This window comes from Oncorhynchus mykiss, chromosome 28 (genome assembly GCF_013265735.2).
Source record: "Oncorhynchus mykiss isolate Arlee chromosome 28, USDA_OmykA_1.1, whole genome shotgun sequence".
In the NCBI taxonomy this organism is placed as follows: domain Eukaryota; kingdom Metazoa; phylum Chordata; class Actinopteri; order Salmoniformes; family Salmonidae; genus Oncorhynchus; species Oncorhynchus mykiss.
In genome coordinates this window covers 873,292-897,263 of record NC_048592.1, presented here as the reverse complement: position 1 = coordinate 897,263, position 23,972 = coordinate 873,292, and the positions used below count along the sequence as shown (strand labels likewise).

At 42.4% G+C, this 23,972-nt stretch overlaps 1 protein-coding gene across 3 annotated transcripts; it reads right to left on the bottom strand.

Annotated features, from left to right (window-relative positions):
* Positions 1–981: 981 nt before the first annotated feature.
* On the bottom strand, positions 982–22,953 carry LOC110508311 (rho guanine nucleotide exchange factor 18). Of its 3 annotated transcripts, none has more exons than XM_021588737.2 (19): positions 22,849–22,953; positions 17,876–18,074; positions 17,585–17,725; positions 17,270–17,391; positions 16,992–17,102; positions 15,773–16,016; positions 15,302–15,556; positions 11,378–11,563; positions 9,597–9,815; positions 9,182–9,306; positions 8,971–9,039; positions 7,179–7,226; positions 6,830–7,012; positions 6,096–6,248; positions 5,765–5,893; positions 5,453–5,650; positions 4,539–4,737; positions 2,719–2,823; positions 982–2,567 (listed from the first exon to the last, which is right to left on the bottom strand). In XM_021588737.2, the coding sequence occupies exons 2-19, from the start codon at positions 17,976–17,978 to the stop codon at positions 2,386–2,388; spliced, it is 2,772 nt and encodes a 923-aa protein (XP_021444412.2). In that variant the 5' UTR covers positions 17,979–18,074; positions 22,849–22,953; the 3' UTR covers positions 982–2,385. The 3 variants fall into 3 exon arrangements, with proteins under 3 accessions (XP_021444412.2, XP_021444411.2, XP_021444413.2); XM_021588736.2 differs by having other exon boundaries at positions 22,799–22,917; XM_021588738.2 differs by lacking the exon at positions 22,849–22,953 and having other exon boundaries at positions 17,585–17,755; positions 17,876–18,015.
* Between the last annotated feature and the right edge of the window lie 1,019 nt (positions 22,954–23,972).

Sequence of the window (23,972 nt, the reverse complement as noted above, 5' to 3'; positions counted from 1 at the left end):
ACCATAGATCTTCAGTGCCTTCAGAAAGTATTCATACCCCTTGACTTATTACATATTTTGTTGTTACATGCAGAATTCTAAATGGATGAAATACTTTCCGCCCCTCTACATGCAATACGCCATAATGACAGTGTAAACATGTGTAGACATTTTTGCATTCAAAACTAAATACAGAAATCTAATTTACATACGTTTTCACACCCGAGTCAATACTTTGTAGAAGCACCTTTGGCGGTGATTACAGATTTGAGTTATCTTGGGTATGTCTGTATGAGCTTTTTACATCTGGATTTGAGGATTTTCTTCCATTCAGGTTTTCTCAAGCTCTGTTAAGCTAGATAGGGAGCGGTGGTGAACAGCAATCTTTAAGTGTTTCCATAGATTTTCAATGGTATTCAGGTCTGGGCTTTGGCTGGGCCACTCAAGGACTTTTACATTATTGTTCTGAAGCCATTCCAGTGTTTCTTTGGCTGTATGCTTATGTCCTGTTGGAACGTAAATCTTCGCAGTCTAAGGTCATTTGCTCTCTGAAGCAGGTCCTCATCAAGGATTTGCCTATATTTGGATCCATTCAATGTTTCCTCTATCCTTACCACTCTCTCAGTTCCTGCCACTGACAAGCATCCTCATAGCATGATGCTGCCACCAGCATGCTTCACGACAGGTGGTGAGCTGTGCCTGGTTTTCTCAGTGCTTTGCATTCAGACCACAAACTTTTGCCTTATGATCTGTCTTTCACATGCCTTTTTTCTAAACTCCAGGTGTGCTGTCATGTGCCTTTTTCTCAGAAGTGTCTTCCGTCTGGCCATCCTCCCATAAAGTCCAGATTGGTGAAGTGTTGTAGAGAATGTTGTTCTTATGGCAGGTTCTCCCATCTCAGTCAAGGAGTTCTGTCAGAGTGGTCATTGCCTCCCTGACCAAGGGCCTTCTTGTTCAGTTTGGACAGAAGGCCAACTAGGCAGAGTCTGGGTAGTTCAATATAATTTCCCAATGATAGAGACCACGGTGCTCTTGGAAATTTTCAACAATCGAGAAATAGTTTTATACCCTTCTCCAGATATATACCTCATCACAATTTTATCTCAGCTCTAATAACAGTTCCTTGGACTTCATAGTATAGTTTCTGCTCTGACATCCACTGTCAACTGTGGACCTTATATAGACAGGTGTGTTTCTTTAAAATTCATGTCCAAACAATTTAACAAAGTAGTCGTGACATCAAGGATAATCAAAGAACATTGGTTGCACCTGAGCTCAATTTGGAGTGTCATAGCAAAGGGGATGTACATTTGATTTCTGTATTACATTTGCAAAATCTTTTTTTTTTATGTTTTCACTCATTGAATTCAGGCTGTAACCCAACAAAATGTGGAATAAGTCAAGGGGTATGAATACATTCTGAAGGCACTGTATATAACATGTTCTAATTATATGTATGTGTTCACTGGAAACTGTGAGCAACATAATTCACAAATCCTTCCAAACAACCTCCCCCATATTAAAACATAATTCAAAAAGTTTCATTATTAAAACATTATTTACAAGTTACCTTGGTTCCCAGAACATAACCTTGTTACAGTTACACAATGAGCAAAAAGGAAAAACGATTTGCTCCAGTTCAAACTAAACACAGTGTCCTAACATTTCTGTACATTCACACACACAGGGAAGCTGTGTGGTAAAACTTGACTTACTACAGTCCATTCTGAGCATTGATATCACGTGGTCAGGCCTTCTGCATTCAACAGTCCACCAAGTGCACAAACTGTCATGACACCCATTCCTGTCTCCCTCATGACAGAAACCACAGCAGAATTAGCATCATCTCTTTCCAGTAGTCATTATTATTCAGTGTTAAAATACACCAGAACCCCATACAGTTATTATTCCCTCTAACAGATAGAATGTATGGAAGTAAATGTAGCTATGACAAATGCATTATTTTCATTAAGACATTCTGATTTCAAGCAGCAGGTAGACTATATAGATTAGAGTAGTTTCTAATGTGCTCTGAGAATAAAGCGTACTTGGCACCTCAGATCTGTAAACAAGTTAAAATAATAAACAGCTTCCTAACACCACTGCTCAACATGAATAAGAATCCTTTAAAAGTAAAGACGTGAGTGGTTAGAGACACTTTCTCTTAAACCATGACAGAAACACTCATCAGAACAATATAAATGTCTTTGGAAATTCAACAGGCACTCAAGAAGTACAAGGAATTAGAAAAGCCAAATCAGTCCAAATATTTTAAAAATCACATCTTTACTTTGATCAGAACAGACTGCTTTTGAGGGCCAAATAAAATCACTTGTGGACCGGTTTTGGCACACAGGCACCCAGCTGCAGACCCCTGGCATAGGGTTTTGGTCTTACCCTGTCGCCTTACAGGTAGATTACGCGTTCCTTGGTTGGTTTGCTGGCTATGTCTTTTGGGAAGGGTGGAGGATGGGGAGGTTCGGGTGGAGGGAAGTGGCTCTGGCTGTTCATCCTCATGCTGCTGCTAGACAATAGGGTCTGGGAGTGCTTGGCATTGGACAGAGGCTCTGGAGGACTAAAGAAACGATCTGAGGAGGGATAGCAACATAGGGTTAACTTACTCATCGTGTGTCTGTACATGCTTAATGTTAATTTAGATCCTGAGACGTTAAAACATATCTCCAGTCATGGTAATAATCTGATAATGTGTATCTGGAAATCCCGAGGTTCTCGTCTTACCTGTTTGGTAGCTCCTGTGAGGACTCACAGTCCTCTTCCCTCGCAGACTCCCGCCCTCTTTTCTTGTCACTCTGATCGGCACCACCTGAGACATGTCTATAGATGCTGCAGGAAGAAAGACAACTACTCACTCCCTAACATAGAAAATATCAACAGTGGAGGTAAATGTTATAATTTGCTCAAAGATCTGACTTGTGATTGACATCATGATCCCACCAGTGGTGGTTGGTGCTGTTTAAGATGAGGACACCATTTTTTATGAGCATGGCCTTATTTCTATAACAGCATATTGAATGACTGTCATTCGTATCCCATTCACCCAGTTCAATGTAACATCAATAGATTTAGGCTACTACTTGAATTCTCCCTATACCTATGAGGTTGCTTCAACCTAGCTATGAATGAACGTTTACAATGTAGGTGCACAGTTGCAAACGAGAGTTTCTATTGGACAAATTCAGGTATGTTTATCCCTGTTTGGTTCCGTTTAAGAAACGTTTTTCAACAGAATCGGCAGAATGAATACACCCCTGATCAGACGCAAACAGTTCACTTTCATAGCTTTTTCTATTCCTTCTCACATCTACCCACTCTCTTCCTCTCACCTTTTCCCTTCGCTTGTGGACTTCAATGCACAACACATCAGCTGTCTGTGACCAGGGGGGATATGTCCAAGCTAAACCTTCATATCATAAGCAATACATACAGCCTACATTGTTTTCACCATATTAGCTAAAGTGATGTCCTAGTCAACATAGCTAATATAACTAATGTGTTAGTAAACCCACTACAATCATGCTGTACAGTGTACAGTCAGTAAGCAGTTTAGAAGGCGGCTGGCAATAAATTAGTCAAACCAAAAGCTTACCTTGACTTGGAAGAGTTCAAGTGTTGGACAGTCATAGCCAGCTAGCTAACATAGCATCCCTCTCTGTTTGAGCTGGGTGTTTGAGTAGGCTAAACTAGCTAGCTCCATTTGCGCCTCCATTTTTTAAGAAATTAATTTGTTCAAACTGTTCAACTATTGTCATCTTTCTCTTGCCGAGTCAACTACTCACCATATTCTATGCACTGCAGTGTTAGCTAGCTGTAGCGTATGCTTTCAGTACTAGATTCATTCTCTGATCCTTTGATCGGGTGGACAACATGTCCGTTCATGCAGCAAGAGCTCTGAGGTTGGAGGATGTCCTCCGGAAGTTGTCATAATTTCTGTGTAACAGTGGAGGCTGCTGAGGGGAGGACGGCTCATAATAATGGCTGGAACAGAGTAAATGGAATGGCATCAAACACATGGAAAGGATGTGTTTAATGTATTTGATACCATTCCACTAATTCTGCTCCAGTCATTACCATGAGCCCTTGTCCTCCCCAATTAAGGTGACACCAACCTCCTGTGCTGTGTAAATCTATGGAAGGCTGTTGAGAACCTTGAGCCTCTTTGGTTTTGTATTGAAGTTAGTATACCCAGACGAGGACAGAAGCTAGCTGTCCCCTGGCGACACCATGGTGCTACCCTACAGAGTGCTGTTGAGACTACTGTAGACCTTCATTGCAAAACAGTGTGTTTTAATCTATTATTTGGTGACATGTGAATATATTTAGTATATGATCACTTTTTTTATGTTTCACTATTTTTATAAAATTCACTGAGGATGGTCCTTCCCTTCCCACTAAGCCCGATGAAGAGCCTTTGTCTTCAATACATTGCTAATAAAAACTATAGGAGCATCTAACCATCCAGTGTGGGTAGTTTTATGTGATCATTTCTACCATGTCTGTAATGAAGTATTCCGTTATATTCTACAGTGCTGTGTTCTGACCTGCACTATGCATGCGCTGGTGCGATCCCTTTTTTCTGCTCTTCTCCTTGCCCTTGCTGCTGAGGGTAGCCAGCTTGGTGGGGATCTGCTGCTGCACAGCCCCTGGCTTGTGGACCACCTGGTTGGTGGTGCTGATCAGGTGAATGGGAACCTCCGCTTTAGGGGGCGCAGGGCTGATGCTCTCTCTATGAAGGGGCACCTATAACACAATAATGTAAAGTTAGGAATACTGTAACCTTGTCCCCACGCTATCGCGCACAGTTATTATTTGAAATGGCGTCCCTTGTGTGCACTTCCGGTAATACCGTATACTCCAGGTGGTACAGAAACTGTATGACGCTATGAAAATCTGAATACCGCCCAACCTTAGTTGTCGGAAATGATTGGTTGGTAGATTAAGTCAATGCTTATGCTCTGGGAGTTTCTCCTGCTCTTTCTGTATTGGCTAATGAAGGCCAAGTTTGGCACACGTTGGTCCACCAGACTCGCATTTGGGCGGAAGTGTCTGGGAATGAGATTATGAATACTGGGAACTACTGGGAAACGAGTTACAACACACAGCTATGGGGATCAAACTCGTAAGAGTGTTGTACCGAGTGTACCATCTGATAGGGAACTTTGTCACTTTTCATGGAAATGCATTTTGTGAGGTCAGCATACAAAATATCAATACACTACAGTACAACAAATGGAATACAAAAATGCTGGAAGGTGAACACATATTCACATAGTCCTGTGGATAGGGTTTGCAAAGTACCGTTAACTTTTCCAAAATATTACAGAAATCTTCTACTTCTCATATTTCCTATTTCTAGAATTTGGGGAAAGTTGCCGGAATTTGTCAACCCTATCTGTGGTTGGTATACTGTCCATCCATGGAGTCTAGCTCACGTTACGTCCTAGCTATGTCTCACCTCTGGGGGTGGCTCCAGGAAAGCTGTGGCTAGAGAGAGGCTAGGTTGAATGTGGACCTTCGAGGCTGGGATGGGGGTCACGTCACCTCCCGTGGTCCAACCACCAATCAGGTCCCCTCTGAACGACTGGGAGAGGTCCCCTCGGAAGGAAGCAGAGTGGGGGAGGTCCCCTCGGAACGACTGAGAGTGGGGGACAGCCTGAGAAGAAGAAGAGAATGACCAGGTGACCTAAACATCAATGTATATAAATGCATAATTAACCTCCCTCTCACTGTTGATCCTCAGTCCTTAACGACCACACCACCTCCTCACCTGCTGAGTGTTGAAGTTAAAACTCCCAGGTTTGGCAATGGTCTTGTTCTTCTTCAACTTCATCTGTAAATCCAGGCGTTCCTTCTGTTTCTCCACAGTCCTTGTAGACTCTCTCAGCCTCTCCAGATCCTGTTGGTAAGGTAAGTCACATGAACAATGGAAACATGCCAGCAGCACTCACTTGGATAAAATTGGCAATTGATGCTTTGTTTTTTTAAAAACTCTTAATAGACCATATTACATTTTGGTCATTTAGCAGACACTCTTATCACAGTAAGACCACCATTGTTATATTGTAACACTGTATAATGTAACAAAACAAAGCAGAAACCTGTTGGTAGGTTTCTCTCCATCTCTCCAGCTCCCCCCTCTCCTCTGCTAGCTTCTCCTTCAGTCTCCTACACTCCTCCTCTCTGTGTCTTAGCTCTGCCTCCAGGACCTCCGCCTGCAACTGGTGGCACGCCTGCTCCTCCTCCCAGCGAGCCTGAGAATGAGATGGATCAAATAGCAATGAGAGAAAAGTAAGATAGATAAGCAGGGGTGTCAAACTCATTACATGGAGGCCTGAGTTTCTGCTGGAGCAACTAGAAAACCAGGCGAGGAAAGTTCCTAAGTAAATCAGTGATCAATCACTGAGAAGCAAAAACCATGCAGACACTCTGCCCTCCATGGAACGAGTTTGACACCTGTGAGGCAGAGAGATGAGATAGATATCATAGATAAAACACAATAGATAGAGGATTAATCGAGATAAAAATAAAAAGACACAGGAAATTCATCCAGCAGGTGTAACCGTATAACAAGATTGTATGTATACATATACAACATGGCTATATTTTGGTAAAAGCTGAAAGACGTAATAACTGATACAGTTTCTGCAGTTTAAAGCTCTATTCTAGCTACCTGTTCCTGATGGTGTCTCTCTCCGTTTCTCTAACCTAATAAACCATTTTCTACCTCAGGAATTTAAACTGTGTTCTAGTCTGTGCTGTCTGCAGTTTGTGGAAGTTGGCCATCTCCTCTCTCCATTTCTATAATGTAATAAACGGTGTTCTAGTTCAATACCTGTTCTTGTCTGTGCTGTGTCTGCAGCTTGTGGAAGTTGGCCATCTCCTCTCTCTGTTTCTCCATGTTACGTTGTTTCTCCTGCTCCAGGAGCACATTTCCACGAGGACGGCCCGGATGCTCACGGTCTGACAGCGAGGCACGCTGCAACTCGATGTGGCTGTCCTGCTGGGACACGATGGCCTACGGGGACGGGCAGGGAACAAACTTAACACCAGGAGGCAGAGGACAAACTTCAGACCAGGGGACGGTCAGGGGACACAGTTAAAACCTATCTAATAGTAAGAGAAGACCGGTCAATCGTAGCAACTGTCTGTAGAATGTAAAGAATAGATACAGTATGTCTTACCAGCAGACTGTAGAGTTTCTGTGAGAGCAGCAGCACTCTGTCAAAGAACTGGGGAGAGAGAGATAGAAGTAAGGTTGTGTAGCAGCTTTCGAATAGCCGTGGGAAAACCAATTGCAAGATTTGAGATGCACACAAGAATCCAAACAAATAACTGCAAGGTAAACAAAAGGTTCCAGTATAACAGGTATACAAATTAGATCAAGGTAAAACATTTGCCATAACGCGCAGGCCTCACTTCCTGTTTCTATATACCCAATATGTGGATATCCGGGCGGGCCCACCCATACTTACAACTAAATGAGGATAGAGGGAGTAATTGGCCTGTTAGAATTCAAATAATAGAGCATAACCAAATTAATGCATAAACCACAGAGTGCCGTGAAAAATAATATGCCCCCTTTCTGATTTTCTCTTTTTGTTTTGACACCGAATGTTATCAGATCTTTGACCAAAACCTGATGTTGGATAACGGGAACCTGAGTGAACAAATAACACAACATTTTGACAAAGTTATACAATACCCAATGCCCCTGTGTGAAAATCTTTAGCTGCAATGACTGCAACCAAACACTTCGTAGAGTTGTTGATCATACATCGCTGTGGAGGAATTTTGGCCCCCTCTTCTTACTTTAACTTAGAAACATTTGTGGGTTTTCATGCATGAACTGCTCATTTCAGGTTCTGCCACAACATTTCAAATAGGTTTAGGTCTGGACTTTGACTAGGCCATTCCAAAACTTTACATTTGTAGATTTTCAGCCATTCTGATGTAGAGTTGCTTCTGTGTTTTGGATCATTGTCTTGCTCCATGACCCAGCTTCAGCTCACGGATGGATAGCCTGACATTCTCCTTTAGAATTATCTAATACAGGCCTCCCGAGTGTCACTACAGACCCGGGTTCGATCCCAGGAGGTGTCACAACCTGCTGTGATCGGGAGTCCCATAGGGCTTCGCACAGTTGGCCCAGCGTCGTCTGGGTTAGGGGAGGGTTTTGCTCTAGTGACTATGTGGCGGGCCGGGCGCCTGCAGGCTGACTTCGGTCGTCAGTTGAACGGTGTATCCTCCGACACAATGGTGCTGTTAAGAAGCGAAGTGTGGCGGGTCATGTTTCGGAGGACACATAACTCGACCTTTGCCTCCCAAGCCCGTTGGGGAGTTGCAGCGATTGAGACAAGATCAAAATTGGAGAAAAAAAATACAATTCTATAATACTGAGCAGAAATGATGGCAAGTCGTCCAGGTCCCGAGGAGGCAAAGCATCCCCAAACCATCACACTACCACTGCCATGCTTGACCGTTGGTATGAGGTTCTTACTGTGGAATGCAGTGTTTGGTTTTCGTCAGACATAACGGGACCCATGTCGTCTAAAAAGTCGACTCAAGTTGGCCTTGAAAAAAAAAAAGCACCTGGATGATTGTCAAGAATGTTCTATGTTCTATGGACAGATGTGTCAAAAGTGGAACGTTGTTATGTCTCTCGAAAACTAAACAGGGCCTTCCAGGTTACCTTTATTTAATATTAGGATTTGATCTGAAAACATTCAGTGTCAAAAATATACAAAAATAGAGAAAATCAGAAAGGGGGTAAATACTTTTTCACAGCACTGTAAATAAATTAAATGATCCTTAAATATAAATATGATCTAATAGACAAATATTTGCATAACTAATAAAACACAAAAACTGGCTCCAACAGGTTAGCACAATAAAAAAAAAAAGTGTGACTGCAGATATTCATGAACCTAAACATCAAGATATGTTCAGACTTCAGAGTCATCTAGCAACACTTACCTCAGCTTCAGGAAAGGATGGATTTGGGCATGGAGAAGTCCAGTATGATGCTGGTGCAGGTGACTCAGCCTGTAATCACAATACCATGAATCAGACGAACTAAACCAGTCAATACCTCCCTCCCTGAGGAGAGAACAATAGCACACTTGTAGGAGGGAACAAGTGCCCACTTGGAAGTGAAAGGGAGAGAATGGGACAGCCAGTCACTCACCGACATTTCCAGACTCTCTGACTGGTCAAGGTCCTGTAGCTGGGGGTCAGAGTTTGAATGCTGACTGCTGTCTAGAGGTTGTACCGCCACACTGCCTGGCCGTTCTCCCGCCTGTATATTACCATCTGGAAAACATGCACAGCAAATGTTGAACAAATAACGTTCAACTGTGTTCCAAAGAAAACACTGGATTTGTGAGATAAGAGGAATGATACAGTATGACCAGATATTAATACGAACAGTGGTATAATAAGGGAAAGGGAAGGGGCATACCTAATGAGTTGTACAACTGAATGCATTCAACTGAAATGTGTCTTCTGCATTTAACCCAACCCCTCTGAATCAGAGAGGAGTAGGGGTAAATCCAGCAACCATAGTCCATCTATATGAGTTGTAGACTGAGCGGTAGACTTACTCTTCATAGGGGGTATGGGATTGCAGACATAGCGCCCTAAGGTTTCGGCTGTCCTGAGTGCGGCTAGGTTCCGCAGCCCCTCAAGGCCTAGCCCCCCTCGAAGGAGCCGTAGATCTTCGGGTCTCAAACTGTATCCCAGTGATCCCAGGAAGTCCTCTGGAGGGGGGTAGGGGTCTCTCAGAGTCACACCGGACAGGAGAAGGCGCTGCAGATTCTCCACTGATGAGAGAAGAAGAATAAACTAAAAGCTGATTATCTGACTGATAAGCTGACATTGGATTCTCATGGTGGGCCAATAAGTATTCACAATTCAAGTTGGAAGTTTACATACACTTAGGTGGGAGTCATTACATCTAGTTTTTCAACCACTCCACACATTTCTTGTTAACAATCAAAAGAAATCAGCCAAGACCTCCGAAAAGACATTGTAGACCTCCACAAGTCTAGTTCATCCTTGGGAGCAATTTCCAAACGCTTGAAGGTACCACGTTCATCTGTACAAACAATAGTACGCAAGTGTAAACACCATGGGACCATGCAGCTGTCATACCGCTCAGGAAGGAGACGCGTTCTGTCTCCTCGAGATGAATGTACTTTGGTGAGAAAAGTGCAAATCAATCCCAGAACAACCGCAAAGAACCTTGTGAAGATGCTGGAGGAAACAGGTACAAAAAATGGTCTATATCCACAGTAAAACGAGTCCGATATCGATATCAGCAAAGAAGAAGCCACTGCTCCAAAACCGCCATAAAAATGCCAGACCACAGTTTGCAGCTGCACATGGGGACAAAGAGCATACTTTTTGGAGAAATGTCCTCTCATCTGATGAAACAAAAATAGAACTGTTTGGCCATAATCACCATCGTTGTGTTTGGAGGAAAAAGGGAGAGGCTTGCAAGCCGTAGAACACCATCCCAACCGTGAAGCACGGGGGTGGCAGCATCATGTTGTGGGGTGCTTTGCTGCAGGAGGGTCTGGTACACTTCACAAAATATCATGAGGATGGAAATGTATGTGGATATATTGAAGCAACATCTCAAGACATCAGTCAGGAAATTAAAGCTTGGTCGCAAATGGGTCTTCCAAATGGACAATGACCCCAAGCATACTTCCAAAGTTGTGGCAAAATGGCTTAAGGACAACAAAATCAAGGTATTGGAGTGGCCATCACAAAGCCCTAACCTCAATCCCATAGAAAAGTCGTGGGCAGAACTGAAAAAGTGTGTGCGAGCAAGGAGGCCTACAAACCTGACTCAGTTACACCAGCTTTGTCAGGAGGAATGGGCCAACCTTCACCCAACTTATTGTGGGAAGCTTATGGAAGGCTACCCGAAACGTTTGTCACAATTTAAAGGCAATGCTACCAAATACTAATTGAGTGTATGTAAACTTCTGACCCACTGGGAATGTGATAAAAGAAATAAAAGCTGAAATAAATCATTCTCTCTACTATTATTCTGACATTTCACATTCTTTAAATAAATTGGTGATCTTAACTGACATAAAACAGGGAATTTTTACTAGAATTAAATGTCAGGAATTGTGAAAAACTGAGTGTAAATGTATTTGGCTAAGGTGTATGTAAACTTCTGGCTTCAACTGTATATCAGATTTACTAAAGAAAAGGGTTAAGTTCCCTATTATCAGACCTAGCAGGAGTACCAAGGCCAGCCTATCAGAGGTGACGGTGGAGCTATTACAATATTGCTTTAACCTATCAAATCCTCTCAGATCTCCACAATTGCATAAGGTCTAGGGGTGCATTTGTCATACAAACTTACCCTCAGTGATGGCCCCCTTGAGCAGTGTCTCCCCCTGCTGGGGGTCTAAGTCGTCACTGCGGAGCAGCAGACGAGAGTGATTAGCTACATCTTCCAGCCCTGTTACAGCCTCCGCCATGTCAGCAAACATACGCAGCTTCTCTGTCAGGCTCTGCATGATCTGGGCATCCTTCATACATAGACTCCCTGGAGACACACACAGATTCTATGGTCAGAAAAAAAACAGACCTACAGATACACACACATATATTCCATATGACCTGACAATGGGAGTTGCAGGCAGCTGTTATTGAGGACATTTTGAAGCGATCGGGTAGAGCTGGTATGGGTTGTGTCTTTTACCTTGGAAGTCTCTGGTTTAGCCTGGCCTCCTCCTGTTCACTGTACAGCTGCTCCTCCACCGTGTGCGTGGCCAAAGAGTTCTATTTTCATGTCATCCGACAAATCTAAACGCCTGGAGTTGGCACTTGGATGCCAAACGGCATTGGAACCAGTGTTATGAAAACATGAAAATAGATCTCTTTGGCCACGCACACCAGTGGTGGGTTTGGCGTCAAAATAAGGATGCACGAGCATAAATAAACCCCACACTGGCCAATGCCCTTAGCAATTCAAGTTTCAGCCAAATGAGCTTCAGCCCCTCGCTATTTGAGTGACAGCTAGCAAGATGCACACACAGAGCGAGAGCAATGACTTGGTGCACATAGAGTGAGCTTCAAAAGTACTGGGACAGTGACACATTTGTTGTTGTTTTAGCTCTGTACTCCAGCACTTTGAAATTATACAATGACTATGGGGTTAAAGTGTAGACTGTCAGTTTTAATTTGAGGGGATTTTAATCCATATTTTTATTTATACCTTTATTTAACTAGGCAAGTCAGTTAAGAACAAATTCTTATTTTCAATGACGGCCTAGGAACAGTGGGTTAACTGCCTGTTCAGGGGCAGAATGACAGATATGGGGTCAACGGTTTAGAAATTACAGCACTTTTTGTAAATAGTCCCCCCATTTTAGTGGACCAAAAGGATTGGGACAAATTCCTGTGTATTAAAGTAATAAAAAGTTTAGTATTTGGTCCCATATTCATAGCACACAATGACTAGATCAAGCTTGTGACTCTACACATTTGATGGATGCATTTGCTGTTGGTTTTGGTTGTGTTTCAGATTATGCACAATAGAAAGGAATGATTCATAATGTATTGTGTCATTTTGGAGTCACCTTTTTGTAAATAAGAATATAATGTTTCTAAACACTTCTACATTAATGTGGATGCTACCATGATTATGGATAATCCTGAATGAATTGTGAATAATGATGAGTGAGAAAGTTAGACGCACAAATATCAAACCCCCAAGACATGCTTTTGAGGGGGTATGATATTTGTGCGTCTGTAACTTTGTCACTCATCATTATTCACACTTCATTAAAGATGATCCGTAATCACGGGAGTCCCCGCACTAATTTAGGAGTGTTTAGAAACATATTCTATTTTTATTTACAATAAAAGTGACACTAAATGACAATACATTATGAATCATTCATTTATATTGGTTACAAAACACAAACACAACAAAAACAAACAGCAAATGCATCCAACAAATTTGTAGTCACAAGCTAGATGTAGTGATTGCGTGCTTTGAATATGGGACTAAATGCTTAACCTTTTACTACTTTAATACACATACAAGTGAATATGTCCCAATACTTTTAGTCCCCTAAAATGGGGGAACTATGTACAACAAGTGCTGTAATTTCTAAAGGGTTCACCCGATATGGATGAAGATACCCTCAAATTAAAGCTGACAGTCTGCACTTTAACCTCGTTTTCATTGTGTCATTTCAAATCCAAAATGCTAGAGTACAGTCGTGGCCAAATGTTTTGAGAATCACAAAAATATTAATTTCCACAGATTTTGCTGCTTCAGTGTCTTTAGATATTTTTTTCAGATGTTACTATGGAATACTGAAGTATAATTACAAGCATTTCACAAGTGTCAAAGGCCTTTATTGACAATTACATGAAGTTGATGCAAAGAGTCAATATTTGCAGTGTTGACCTTTCTTTTTCAAGACCTCTGGGCCACACACTGATGGCAGCCCATTCTTGCATAATCAATGCTTGGAGTTTGTCAGAATTGATGGGTTTTTGTTTGTCCACCCGCCTCTTGAGGATTGACCACAAGTTCTCAATGGGATTACGATCTAGGGAGTTTCCTGGCCATGGACCCAAAATATTGATGTTTTGTTCCCCGAGCCACATAGTTAACACTTTTTCCTTATGGCAAGGTGCTCCAACATGCTGGAAAAGGCATTGTTCGTCACCAAACTGTTCCTGGATGGTTGGGAGAAGTTGCTCTCGGAGGATGTGTTGGTACCATTCTTTATTCATGGCTGTGTTCTTAGGCGAAATTGTGAGTGAGCCCACTCCCTTGGCTGAGAAGCAACCCCACACATGAATGGTCTCAGGATGCTTTACTGTTGGCATGACACAGGACTGATGGTAGCTCTCACCTTGTCTTCTCCGGACAAGCTTTTTTCTGGATGCCCCAAACAATCAGAAAGGATATTCAGAGAAAATGACTTTACCCAAGTCCTCAGCAGTCCAATCCCTGTACCTTTTGCAGAATATCAGTCTGTCCCTGGTGTTTTACCTGGAGAGAAGTGGCTTCTTTGCTGCCCTTCTTGACACCAGGCCATCCTCCAAAAGTCTTCGCCTCACTGTGCGTGCAGATGCACTCACACCTGCCTGCTGCCATTCCTGAGCAAGCTCTGTACTGGTGGTGCCCCGATCCCGCAGCTGAATCAACTTTAGGAGACGGTCCTGGCGCTTGCTGGACTTTCTTGGGTGCCCTGAAGCCTTCTTCACCACAATTGAATCGCTCTCCTTTAAGTTATTGGTGATCCGATAAATGGTTGATTTAGATGCAATCTTCCTGGCAGCAATATCCTTGCCTGTGAAGACCTTTTTTGTGCAAAGCAATGATGATGGCACGTGTTTCCTTGCAGGTAACCATGGTTGGCAGAGGACGAACAATGATTCCAAGCACCACCCTCCTTTTGAAGCTTCCAGTCTGTTATTCGAACTCAATCAGCATGACCGAGTGATCTCCAGCCTTGTCCTCGTCAACACTCACACCCGTGTTAGCGAGAGAATCACTGACATGATGGTCAGCTGGTCTTTTTGTGGCAATGTTTTTGGGGGATTCAGTTCATTTGCATGGCAAATAGGGACATTGCAATTAACTGCAATTCATCTGATCACTCTTCATAACATTCTGGAGTATATGCAAATTGCCATCATACAAACTGAGGCAGCAGACTGAAAATGCATATTTGTGTCATTCACAAAACCTTTGGCCACGACTGTACAGAGCCAAAACAACAAATGTGTCACTGTCCCAATACTTCACTGTAACTGTACACTTTTGGCTCGTGGACACTACTTTCAGAACTACTGGCTAAAAAGTATACAAAAGTACCAGAGAATATATTTAAGGTCAACTCATGAACTTTACCCAGTACCAGGTCATTTTAGCCTGGTGGCCTCTGCCAGGAGGCTGAAACTTGGCCGAAAGCAGATCTTCCAGCAAGACAATAACCCCAAGTAAGTGGTTAATTGACCACAAAATCAACATTTTGCATTGGGCATCTCAGTCTCCGGACTTGAATCACGGTGAAAACCTGTGTTTGGGCAGTCTACAAGCGCAGATTAAGGATATCAAGGATCTGGAAAGATTCCGAAAACAGGGGTGCAAATAATTTTGACCCCAATCTTTTTGAGAGAAAAATTTTTACATGTAAAATATTGTTTTTGCTTACAATATAGCTCAGTATATGTATTATTTATTTGATACAGTTTTTTGCTGATCTTTATCAAGGATGCCAATAATTTTGGATTTGACTATTTCTTTTTAAATCACCTTTCAGCCATCTGTTGGCTGCCTGCCAGTTGACAGTCCCCTCATGGAGCAGGTTTCTGGACCCCACTGCCAGGTCCTCTCTCTTCAACACCCTTCCATCCTTCAGCCTGCCGCGGGAATGAGGTTCCAAACTTCTGCCTATGTCTCTCAACCAAGAGGCCCTCTCATAGTCATGGACCTGAGAGTCCACAGCAGAGATGGTCTCTCTGATCAGAACCAGGGCTTGGGCCAGGGCATCGTGCTCCTCACTGTCAGCTGATGGGAGAAGATGGGATGAGAGTAGAGGATTGGGTTTGGGTTCATTCCAATTAAATTCAGTCAATTCAGGAAGTAAAATCAAATTTAATTTGTGAACAGCGCAGTTAACAAGCATGCTGGGCCTGGGGGCTGATAGTGCAAAGATATATGCATCCTTGCCCACCTGAGCCCACCTTAAAGGCATTCAGTTACCTAACGAAGTCTGTTAGTTACCATCAGTGTTCTGTAGAATGCGTTCGACCAGAAAGGGGTACTTTGCGAGCCGCTGAGTCACCAACAGAATACATTCTGGGACTCCTAACTGCCGCACGATGGACAACCGACCGATTTTCGTAATCAAGTTCTGGAACTTCTTGTTGTTCTGTAGCTGTTCTTTGTAGAAGCTGACAGCATCTGTGTGGTGACTGCAGCAGTCTCCATAGCTCTCCTTCATCCTCTCTCCCATCTCACCTGAAAACTACACCACCACATCATCATGATGATTAGGTAAACAACAAGCATCAGGTATGACTCAATATATGACAAAGGGATAGTACAGAGAGAGTCATGATTTCTTGAGAATGCTTTCTCAGAATCAGTATATCTCCCAGCTGTGTGACAGTGTAATGGCTCCTACCTGTTTGTGTTACAGTGTAATGGTTACTACATGTCTGTTTCAATGACTGTATATATGAATGGACCAAGCCATCAGTCATGTGAAACCATTCCTATGTGAAGACTCAATAGCGCATTGAAGCCAAATTAGGTCGGTTAAGATGGCGTCTCGTGGAGACAACTTGCGCAGTTTCAGCTACTCCAGGAAGTGAAGTTGCAGGCTAGCTCAGCTGCCCTACACATTCATTAACTCAAGATGAAGGCGGACCTGGGTACTGCAGGCTGCCATTAGCAACAAAATTAACAAAATCAACAAAAATAACTTATTCTGTGTGCGATTTTAAAATAATCGGTTCGAAGATACATCTGGTGTATTAGAAGCAATTATTGGTACTTTGATTGTCTTCACGAAGATTGCCCTTTTATCCATTCACTAAAATTGGGGATCATGTTTTTTGCTAACAATGCCTGTAGTACCGGGGTCGGCCTTCAACTTCCATGGCTTAAATGAGAGGTGGTAGTCGTTTTCCCCTGGTCTGTGTGACTGTGTAATGGTTCCTACCTGTCTGTGTTACAGTGCAGTGGTTCCTACCCTTCTGTGTAACAGTGTAATTAATGGTTGCTACCTGTTTGTGTAACAGTGTAATGGTTCATACCTGTCTGTGTGACAGTGTAATGGTTTTCACCTGGTTGATGATTATGTCTCCCAACTGTGCGACTGTGTAATGGTTCCTACCTGTTTGTGTAATGGTTCCTACCTGGTTGATGGGTACGTCTCCCAACTGTGTGACTGTGTAATGGTTCCTACCCGTCTGTGTAAGGGTGTAATGGTTCCTACCTGGTTGATGAGTATAGCTCCCAGCTGTGTGACTGTGTAGTGATTCTGTCCGTCGCGGCAGTCTCTAAGACACCACAGGAAGTGTTGGTGGATGTGCAGCAGGCTGTCCATCTGATGGAAGAGTAAAGGAAATGATTACTGTACATGTAATACACACCTATTGGTTTTAAGCAGGAGATGAAGTCACCGGAGGGAACATCCAGTCCAGCTTATGCTCCTTCATCTGAAGGCTCAGTCTCCGATCTCTCGCACTCTCTCCCCATCTCTCCATGTGTTACCTGAGGGAACATCCTGTCCAGCCTAGTCTCCTCCATCTGTAGGTTGCGTCTCAGCTCATACTGGTACACACTCAGCAGCAGCTTTAAGGTCCGCATGTGGTACAGCTCAGTCTGGATCAACTCTGACACACACACACACACACACACACACACACACACAGCATTATAATTATGCTTATGCTTATTATTAAAGTTAGTACCATCGGCATCATTATTACTGTTATAAAGTCATCAACATAATTGTAGCAATGGTTATCATCATCACCCAAATCAGTTCTTTAATGATAAGATCAGCTACCCCAGCTATAGTCTTACCATAGATGACATCTTGTCTCTTTATAGCGTCTTTGTGTAGCCTCTTTATGTACTGCTGGTCCACAGAGACACTCCAGGACTCTCCCTCTAGGTCCTGAGCATCAGCCTCCAACTCCGCTAGCAGGGCACTGTAGTGGCCATCTACACACACACACACAGCTTAATGGACATCTAGACACACACAAAACAAAGTGTCACAATAACACACAACAAACATAAGGCAGGTACAATAACACATACAGGACTAACTACTGCAACTACTGTAGCGTAGCTGACTCTCTGATCCTGTACCTTCTAAGTTGATGATGTCGGTGCTGGACGAAGAGAGGGACACAGAGTCCTCGGGAGGAGGGGATCGAGGAGAAAGTCCTCTGACAGCATCCAGGTTATCCATGTGTTACAGTATGTGGGGGTTAAAAGTCAGGATGATGGGTCCAAGGCCATTGGGAGGCCATGGGAGCCTGGGGGATGGAACCTGTATACAGGATTGCTGGATGGAGGGAGGAGAGAGATTGCATTTGTATTACATTGTGTTTTGTTATTTAATTGCTCATTTGTAAAGCTAATGAGAAATAACCTGGCCAGGTCACAATACCGTATACGGTACTGGAAGTTTGGTTTCATGTAAAGACAGTGTTTTGTTTGTTGTGGCCTACTATAATTTTAGATGTTTAAACTGATTTTAGATTAGATATACACAAAACAATTGTGGACACCCCTTCAAATGAGTGGATTCGGTCATTTCAGCCACACCCATTGCTGACAGGTGTATAAAAATCGGGCACACCGCCATGCAATCTCCATAGACAAACATTGGCAGTAGAATTGCCCATACTGAAGAGCACAGTGACTTTTAATGTGGCACCATCATAGGATGCAGCCTTTCCAACAAGACAGTTCATAACATTTCTGCCATGCTAGAGCTGCCATGGTCAACTGTAAGAGCTATTATTTTGAAGTGGAAACATCAAGGAGCAATAACGGCTCAGCCACAAAGTGGTAGGCCACACAAGCTCGCAGAACGGGACCGCCAAATGCTGAAGCGTGTAGCGCTTGCAACACTCACTACCGAGTTCTAAAATTATTCTGGAAGAAACCTCAGCACAACAACTGTTCGTCAGGAACTTCAAGAAATGGGTTTCCATGGCCGAGCAGCCGCACACAAGCCTAAGATCACCATGCGCAATGCCAAGCGTTGGCTGGAGTAGTGTAAAGCTCGCCACCATTTTACTCTGGAGCAGTGGAAACGCGTTCTCTGGAGTGATGAATCACGCTTCACCATCTGGCAGTCCGACGGACTAATCTGGGTTTGGTGAATGCTACCTGCCCAAACACATAGTATCAACTGTAAAGTTTGGTGTAGGAGGAGTAGCTCTGGGGCTGCCCCATAGTTCCAGTGAAGGGAAATCTTAAGGCTAGAGCACACAATGACATTCTAGACTATTTCTACCGTTCCTTGAAACGATCAAAAGCCTGAAAATACCCCAAACAAGAAGAGAGGATTAGATCGTGTTGAATCCTGACAAAGACTATTTTCTATTACAGAACAGAAACAAAGCCTGTGGTGTGGAAAGGAAAGAAAGCTGGTTTGACACAATTACAGCACCACAGCCCTAGTCAGACGAGCTCACTGACAACACACATGGCAGGGAGAGCAGGGGGCAATTCACACAAGAGAGCAGGGGGCAATTCCATGATAAAGAACTTGCACCGAGACTCTTTTTCTCTCTCTTTTTTCTCTCTCTTTTTTTTTTTATTGAAAAGTACGCCACACAAAAAATATTGATTTCAAAGTTTAACAACCCATACAACTCTATGCACAATGAATCATTTTAACAATTTATACTGAATTTCAGTAAAATCTCCCTCAGTTTTTTGTGTCCACGTTTTTCAAATTAGGATTCCACGATGTCTGCAGAAAGAATGGGGTATCAGCTATGGCATGATACATTGACTTTGAAAAAAAACATTTTTGGTTATTGAACTACAGTAAGTGAAGAGGATTTACACCCAGTAACAGAATTGGGGTAATCAAATCTGAAGTAATCCTAGTCATCTATGTTTCACAAGTTTGCAGTGGTGTAAAGTACTTAAGTAAAAATACTTTAAAGTACTACTTAAGTAGTTTTTGGGGGTAACTTTTACTTCACTATATTCCTAAAGAAAATGATATACATTTCCTCCATACATTTCCCTGACAACCAAAGTACTTGTTACATTTTGAATGCTTAGCAGGACAGGAAAATTGTCCAATTCACAGACTTATCAAGAGAACATCCCTGGTCATCTCTACTGCCTCTAATCTGGCGGACTCACTAAACACACAAGCTTCGTTTATGAATTATGTCTGAGTGTTGGAGTGTACCCCTGGCTATCTGTAAATTATGTCAGTGTTGGTGTGTGCCCCTGGCTATCTGTAAATTATTTCTGAGTGTTGGAGTGTGACCCTGGCTATCTGTAAATTAAGTCTCAGTGTTGGAGTGTTCACCTGTTCCCCTGGCTAAAAAACAAGAAAATGGTTTACTTTATGTAAGGAATTTGAAATTATTTATACTTTTGATACTTAAGTATATTTAAAACCCGTATTTTACTGGGTAATTTTTACTTTTACTTTAGTCATTTTCTATTAAGGTATATTTACTTATACTCAAGTATGACAATTGGGTACTTTTTCCACCACTGCAAGTTTGGACATCAAAGTACAGCACAGTAGAGCACAGTACAGAACAGTAGAGTTCAGTAAAGTAGAGTAGAGCACAATACATTAGTGAATTCAGCTCAGTGTGCTCTACTGTACTGTACTATACTTTATTGTACTCTACTGTACTATCCAAATATGTGAACCCAACTGTGGTTTGTGACAACTATGATTTCCCATTGTAACAAATTAAATTGCAGAAATTCCGATAGCGATTTTTTAGAAATCCCGTTACTGATTTGGTAACGGAATTTTGAGTTTTAATCACTTAATACATAAAATTGATATCAGTAAAAACACTAATTGATAGGTCTATCTTTACTTGTTACTTCTGTGTATGTTCATTATCCTCCCTCTTCATGAGGGAGAGAAATAAAAAAAATATCTTTAAGATGTGTTGTTTTGGTAACGGAATTTCGAGGCAGAAGGCAATATTTCTTAAACTTACAAGAGGCAAAAAAATTCTCCAAAACTAAATATTAAAAAGTGTTAATATAACTTGTCAGGGGTCTTCAACATCATTGTGTTTTAATGCATTTCTAAAACCTTGACTTTTTCTGGTACTGTAGATGTTTTCTAAGTTTTCTAATAGTCTCTTAGCTTTAATTTGAGACCCAATTTGACATGCTCCTACGAACTTGATTGATGTTCATTAGTATCATAGCATAGACCTAACGGTCACAGTTGTGAACTGACTCCATCAACTAAATTGCATTGAAATAAAATATGCTATCAACTTCATGAAGCCTTCATAGATCCTTTATAAGGCATAAATATATTAATAAAAAAACATTCATAAGCATATGTCATGCTAAAATGGATGGAGAAAGGGTTATGTCAGTACACCATCAGTATGTATGGGCCTCAGAGCAAGTTTGGTCTTATATGTCCAACCACTGTAGCTCAAAGATCTCTCTCTACTGGGTGGGTGGGTGGACACACACACACACCAGTGACAGCCTAGTGACACCAAGGCTGGCCGAAACATACAGACAGGAGTATGTGCCATAGAGTAAAGTAACCCACTGGCTGCATGTGTGTGTGTGTGTGTGTGTGTGGCTTAGTTCACACAGCTGGGTACTAAAGACACAGTTCACACACCCTTCTGTCGCTACAGTCTCTGGCTCACCTGTTAAGTACACAACAGACAGGACACAGCTTCCTCCTACAGTACACTACACAGAGAGTCAAGAAGAGGCACCCTATTCCCTACATGGTGCACTACTTTTGATCAGGGCCCATACAAGTAATGCACTACATAGGGAATAGGGTGCCATTTAGGAATGTAAGTTTTACACTTCCCCATACTGACCTGGGAGGAAAGGGGAGGAGGGGAGAGGGGGTGTGGAGCGTGAAATACAGGTCAGCCAAGTATCCCGGCAGGTGAACGCAGTATCAATAGATTAACGCTTTCTCTACTTTCAATGCATTCTCCCAGAAAAAAAACTGTAAACGAATGTAATGCAAAATAAAAAAAATACTCCACTACAACACTGACTGCCTGTAAAACATTAGTCAGTACACTGCCACTAGCAAATGTTCAACATGCTCCCTTCATGATGTCCACAGGGTAGGGGCCTTGACACACTGTTTACTCATTAACAGGAAATAGCTAAAGTATATTTCTCTCCCTTTTGCTCTCTCGCTCTGTGCGTGCGTTTGTGGACTGTGGAGGTGAATTCTCATGCGAGAGTCTAAATCCTTGGGTTGGAGGAAAATTATGTGAGTGGTGTGTGTGTGTGAGAGAGTGTGAGCTCCAGCACAGCTAGCTAGGCCTACTTATAATCATGTGACCTACTCCCATCAGGGGTTCTGCATGGACAAACTGAAAAATACAGAATACAGCCTCACTAATGCGCCCCCCCCCCCCCCCACACACACACCATATAGGTAGCTTGCTCAACAGTGTCCCATGTTTAGTTTCTATCTGAGAGGTGATAGTGACCCCTGTCAGATCTTCTAACAGGGATCCATGATGATCTGTCTTTCTAATGTAATGTACTGTTTTAAACACAGCCACTGAGGTTTAGAACCTTTTCACTCCCTAACAGGGAATAGCCCCGAGTGTGAATGGCAGGTGTTAATTTCAGTAGTGGTGAGAAATGTGTAGATAAATAGGTACAAGTGGGTGTCTGTTAACGTTTACACTTTGATGTCTTGGAGAGAGATGGATATTCAACATCTTAGTTTGACAACAGATAACATCCAAGTGACTTGAATGACTTTCAACAGCTTATTTTGAGCAAATATTGCATTGAGGTAGGAATTTAAGTTTGAAGGCTACAAGGCATATGTTTGTAAAGCATTTCATTTCAGTACGTCAAATACATGTCGTTACTGGGATCATTGCAATGTAACGTTTTTATGGCGACCCAACCAACCTAGCAACATTCATTTGCCAGGTCCACATAGGCTGTAACACCTGACCTGACTAAGTCAACAAGAAGTATTTCATTTCCCCGTGAAATAAAACTATAAAATATGACATCAACCCGATAGTCTCGATAAATTCTTACCCCCACCCTCGAACTAATTCCAGCGCAAACTGTAGTAAAAATGTTGTTACTTTGTATCAGCTGCTAAGGATCCCGGATAGCATCGACAGCGTTTGCGTGTACGAGCCTGTGCCGTTTCCTACATAGAGATAGATAGAGGACACTTTGTATCTGTGCCTTTATAGCGTCTGTGATTTTCTTCTTCACGATTGGCGGATCCTTCCTGATTACCTGGTTGGACAATGACGCCAACAGGGTCACCAGGAGAGTTCAGCCAATGAAGTTGCAAGTCCCACCGAGCTGACAACATTAAATAGGTGAAAGCCCTCATTGGCACTGCCCATGCTAAAATATTATTTTGGCAACTAGAAGCCTCTATCATTCTTTATGTTATCCTACCTTCTCAATGCATTCTGGGAGCCGTTCGTTTAATAGTTAAACGCAACCAGAGAAAGAGGCAAAACTGGAGGGTTATTCTGCCCTCGAAAATAAGACCACGAAGTGAGGAATCTTTGTATGGAGGTTAATGAGGGTCGAATGTGGTCAACAAAACATGTAAATGCTAATTTGCTACATATAAGGTTTATTTGATCAAATATAAGTTTCATAATGGTTAGGTTGCTACCAGTGGCGATTTTAGCATGTACATTTTGGTGAGGCAATCTCAACATATATTTTTTTAATGCATGCCAGCAAAGCCACTACACACAACACTAAACAATACATTCAGTGGACTATAACGGTGACAAACGGTGCCCACAAACTGCTAGGACCTACTTTCTTTTCATCACCATGGAGTGAATCCATACCACCGCCATACCTGGCTATCAACATAGCCTTCTCTGCCAGCGAAACAGTGCATTCAGACTAATTTACTGCATTTTTAAAACATGGCTGACTTGCTTAAAAACAAATGTGTTTTTTACTGACAATTGAGATGTACAAATTATGGCATATGGTAACGATGAGCGGATAAGATGCAATCCGTAATTTCAAATAAAGCAATGAGCGAGCTAAGATGGACGTAGTCAATAACTATTTGTTTAGCACCTTTGAAATGTACAGCGACAGAATTCAGAACATGGGCCGTTCTTACAGTATTCTCCCTGTACACCAAGTCAGAGCCGTAAGATAAATGAGGCATATAAGCAGACAATGAAAGCTCTTACCATATTCAATGATTACATTCATCTAA

Excerpts from the sequence above, each read along its gene's own strand:
- LOC110508311 (XM_021588737.2), bottom strand. The coding sequence starts at position 17,978 with ATGGATAACCTGGATGCTGTCAGAGGACTTTCTCCTCGATCCCCTCCT. Across the intron at positions 17,726-17,875 it reads CGACATCATCAACTTAGAAG|ATGGCCACTACAGTGCCCTG; the intron begins GTACAGGATCAG and ends GTGTGTGTGTAG. Across the intron at positions 5,651-5,764 it reads TTAACTTCAACACTCAGCAG|GCTGTCCCCCACTCTCAGTC; the intron begins GTGAGGAGGTGG and ends TCTTCTTCTCAG.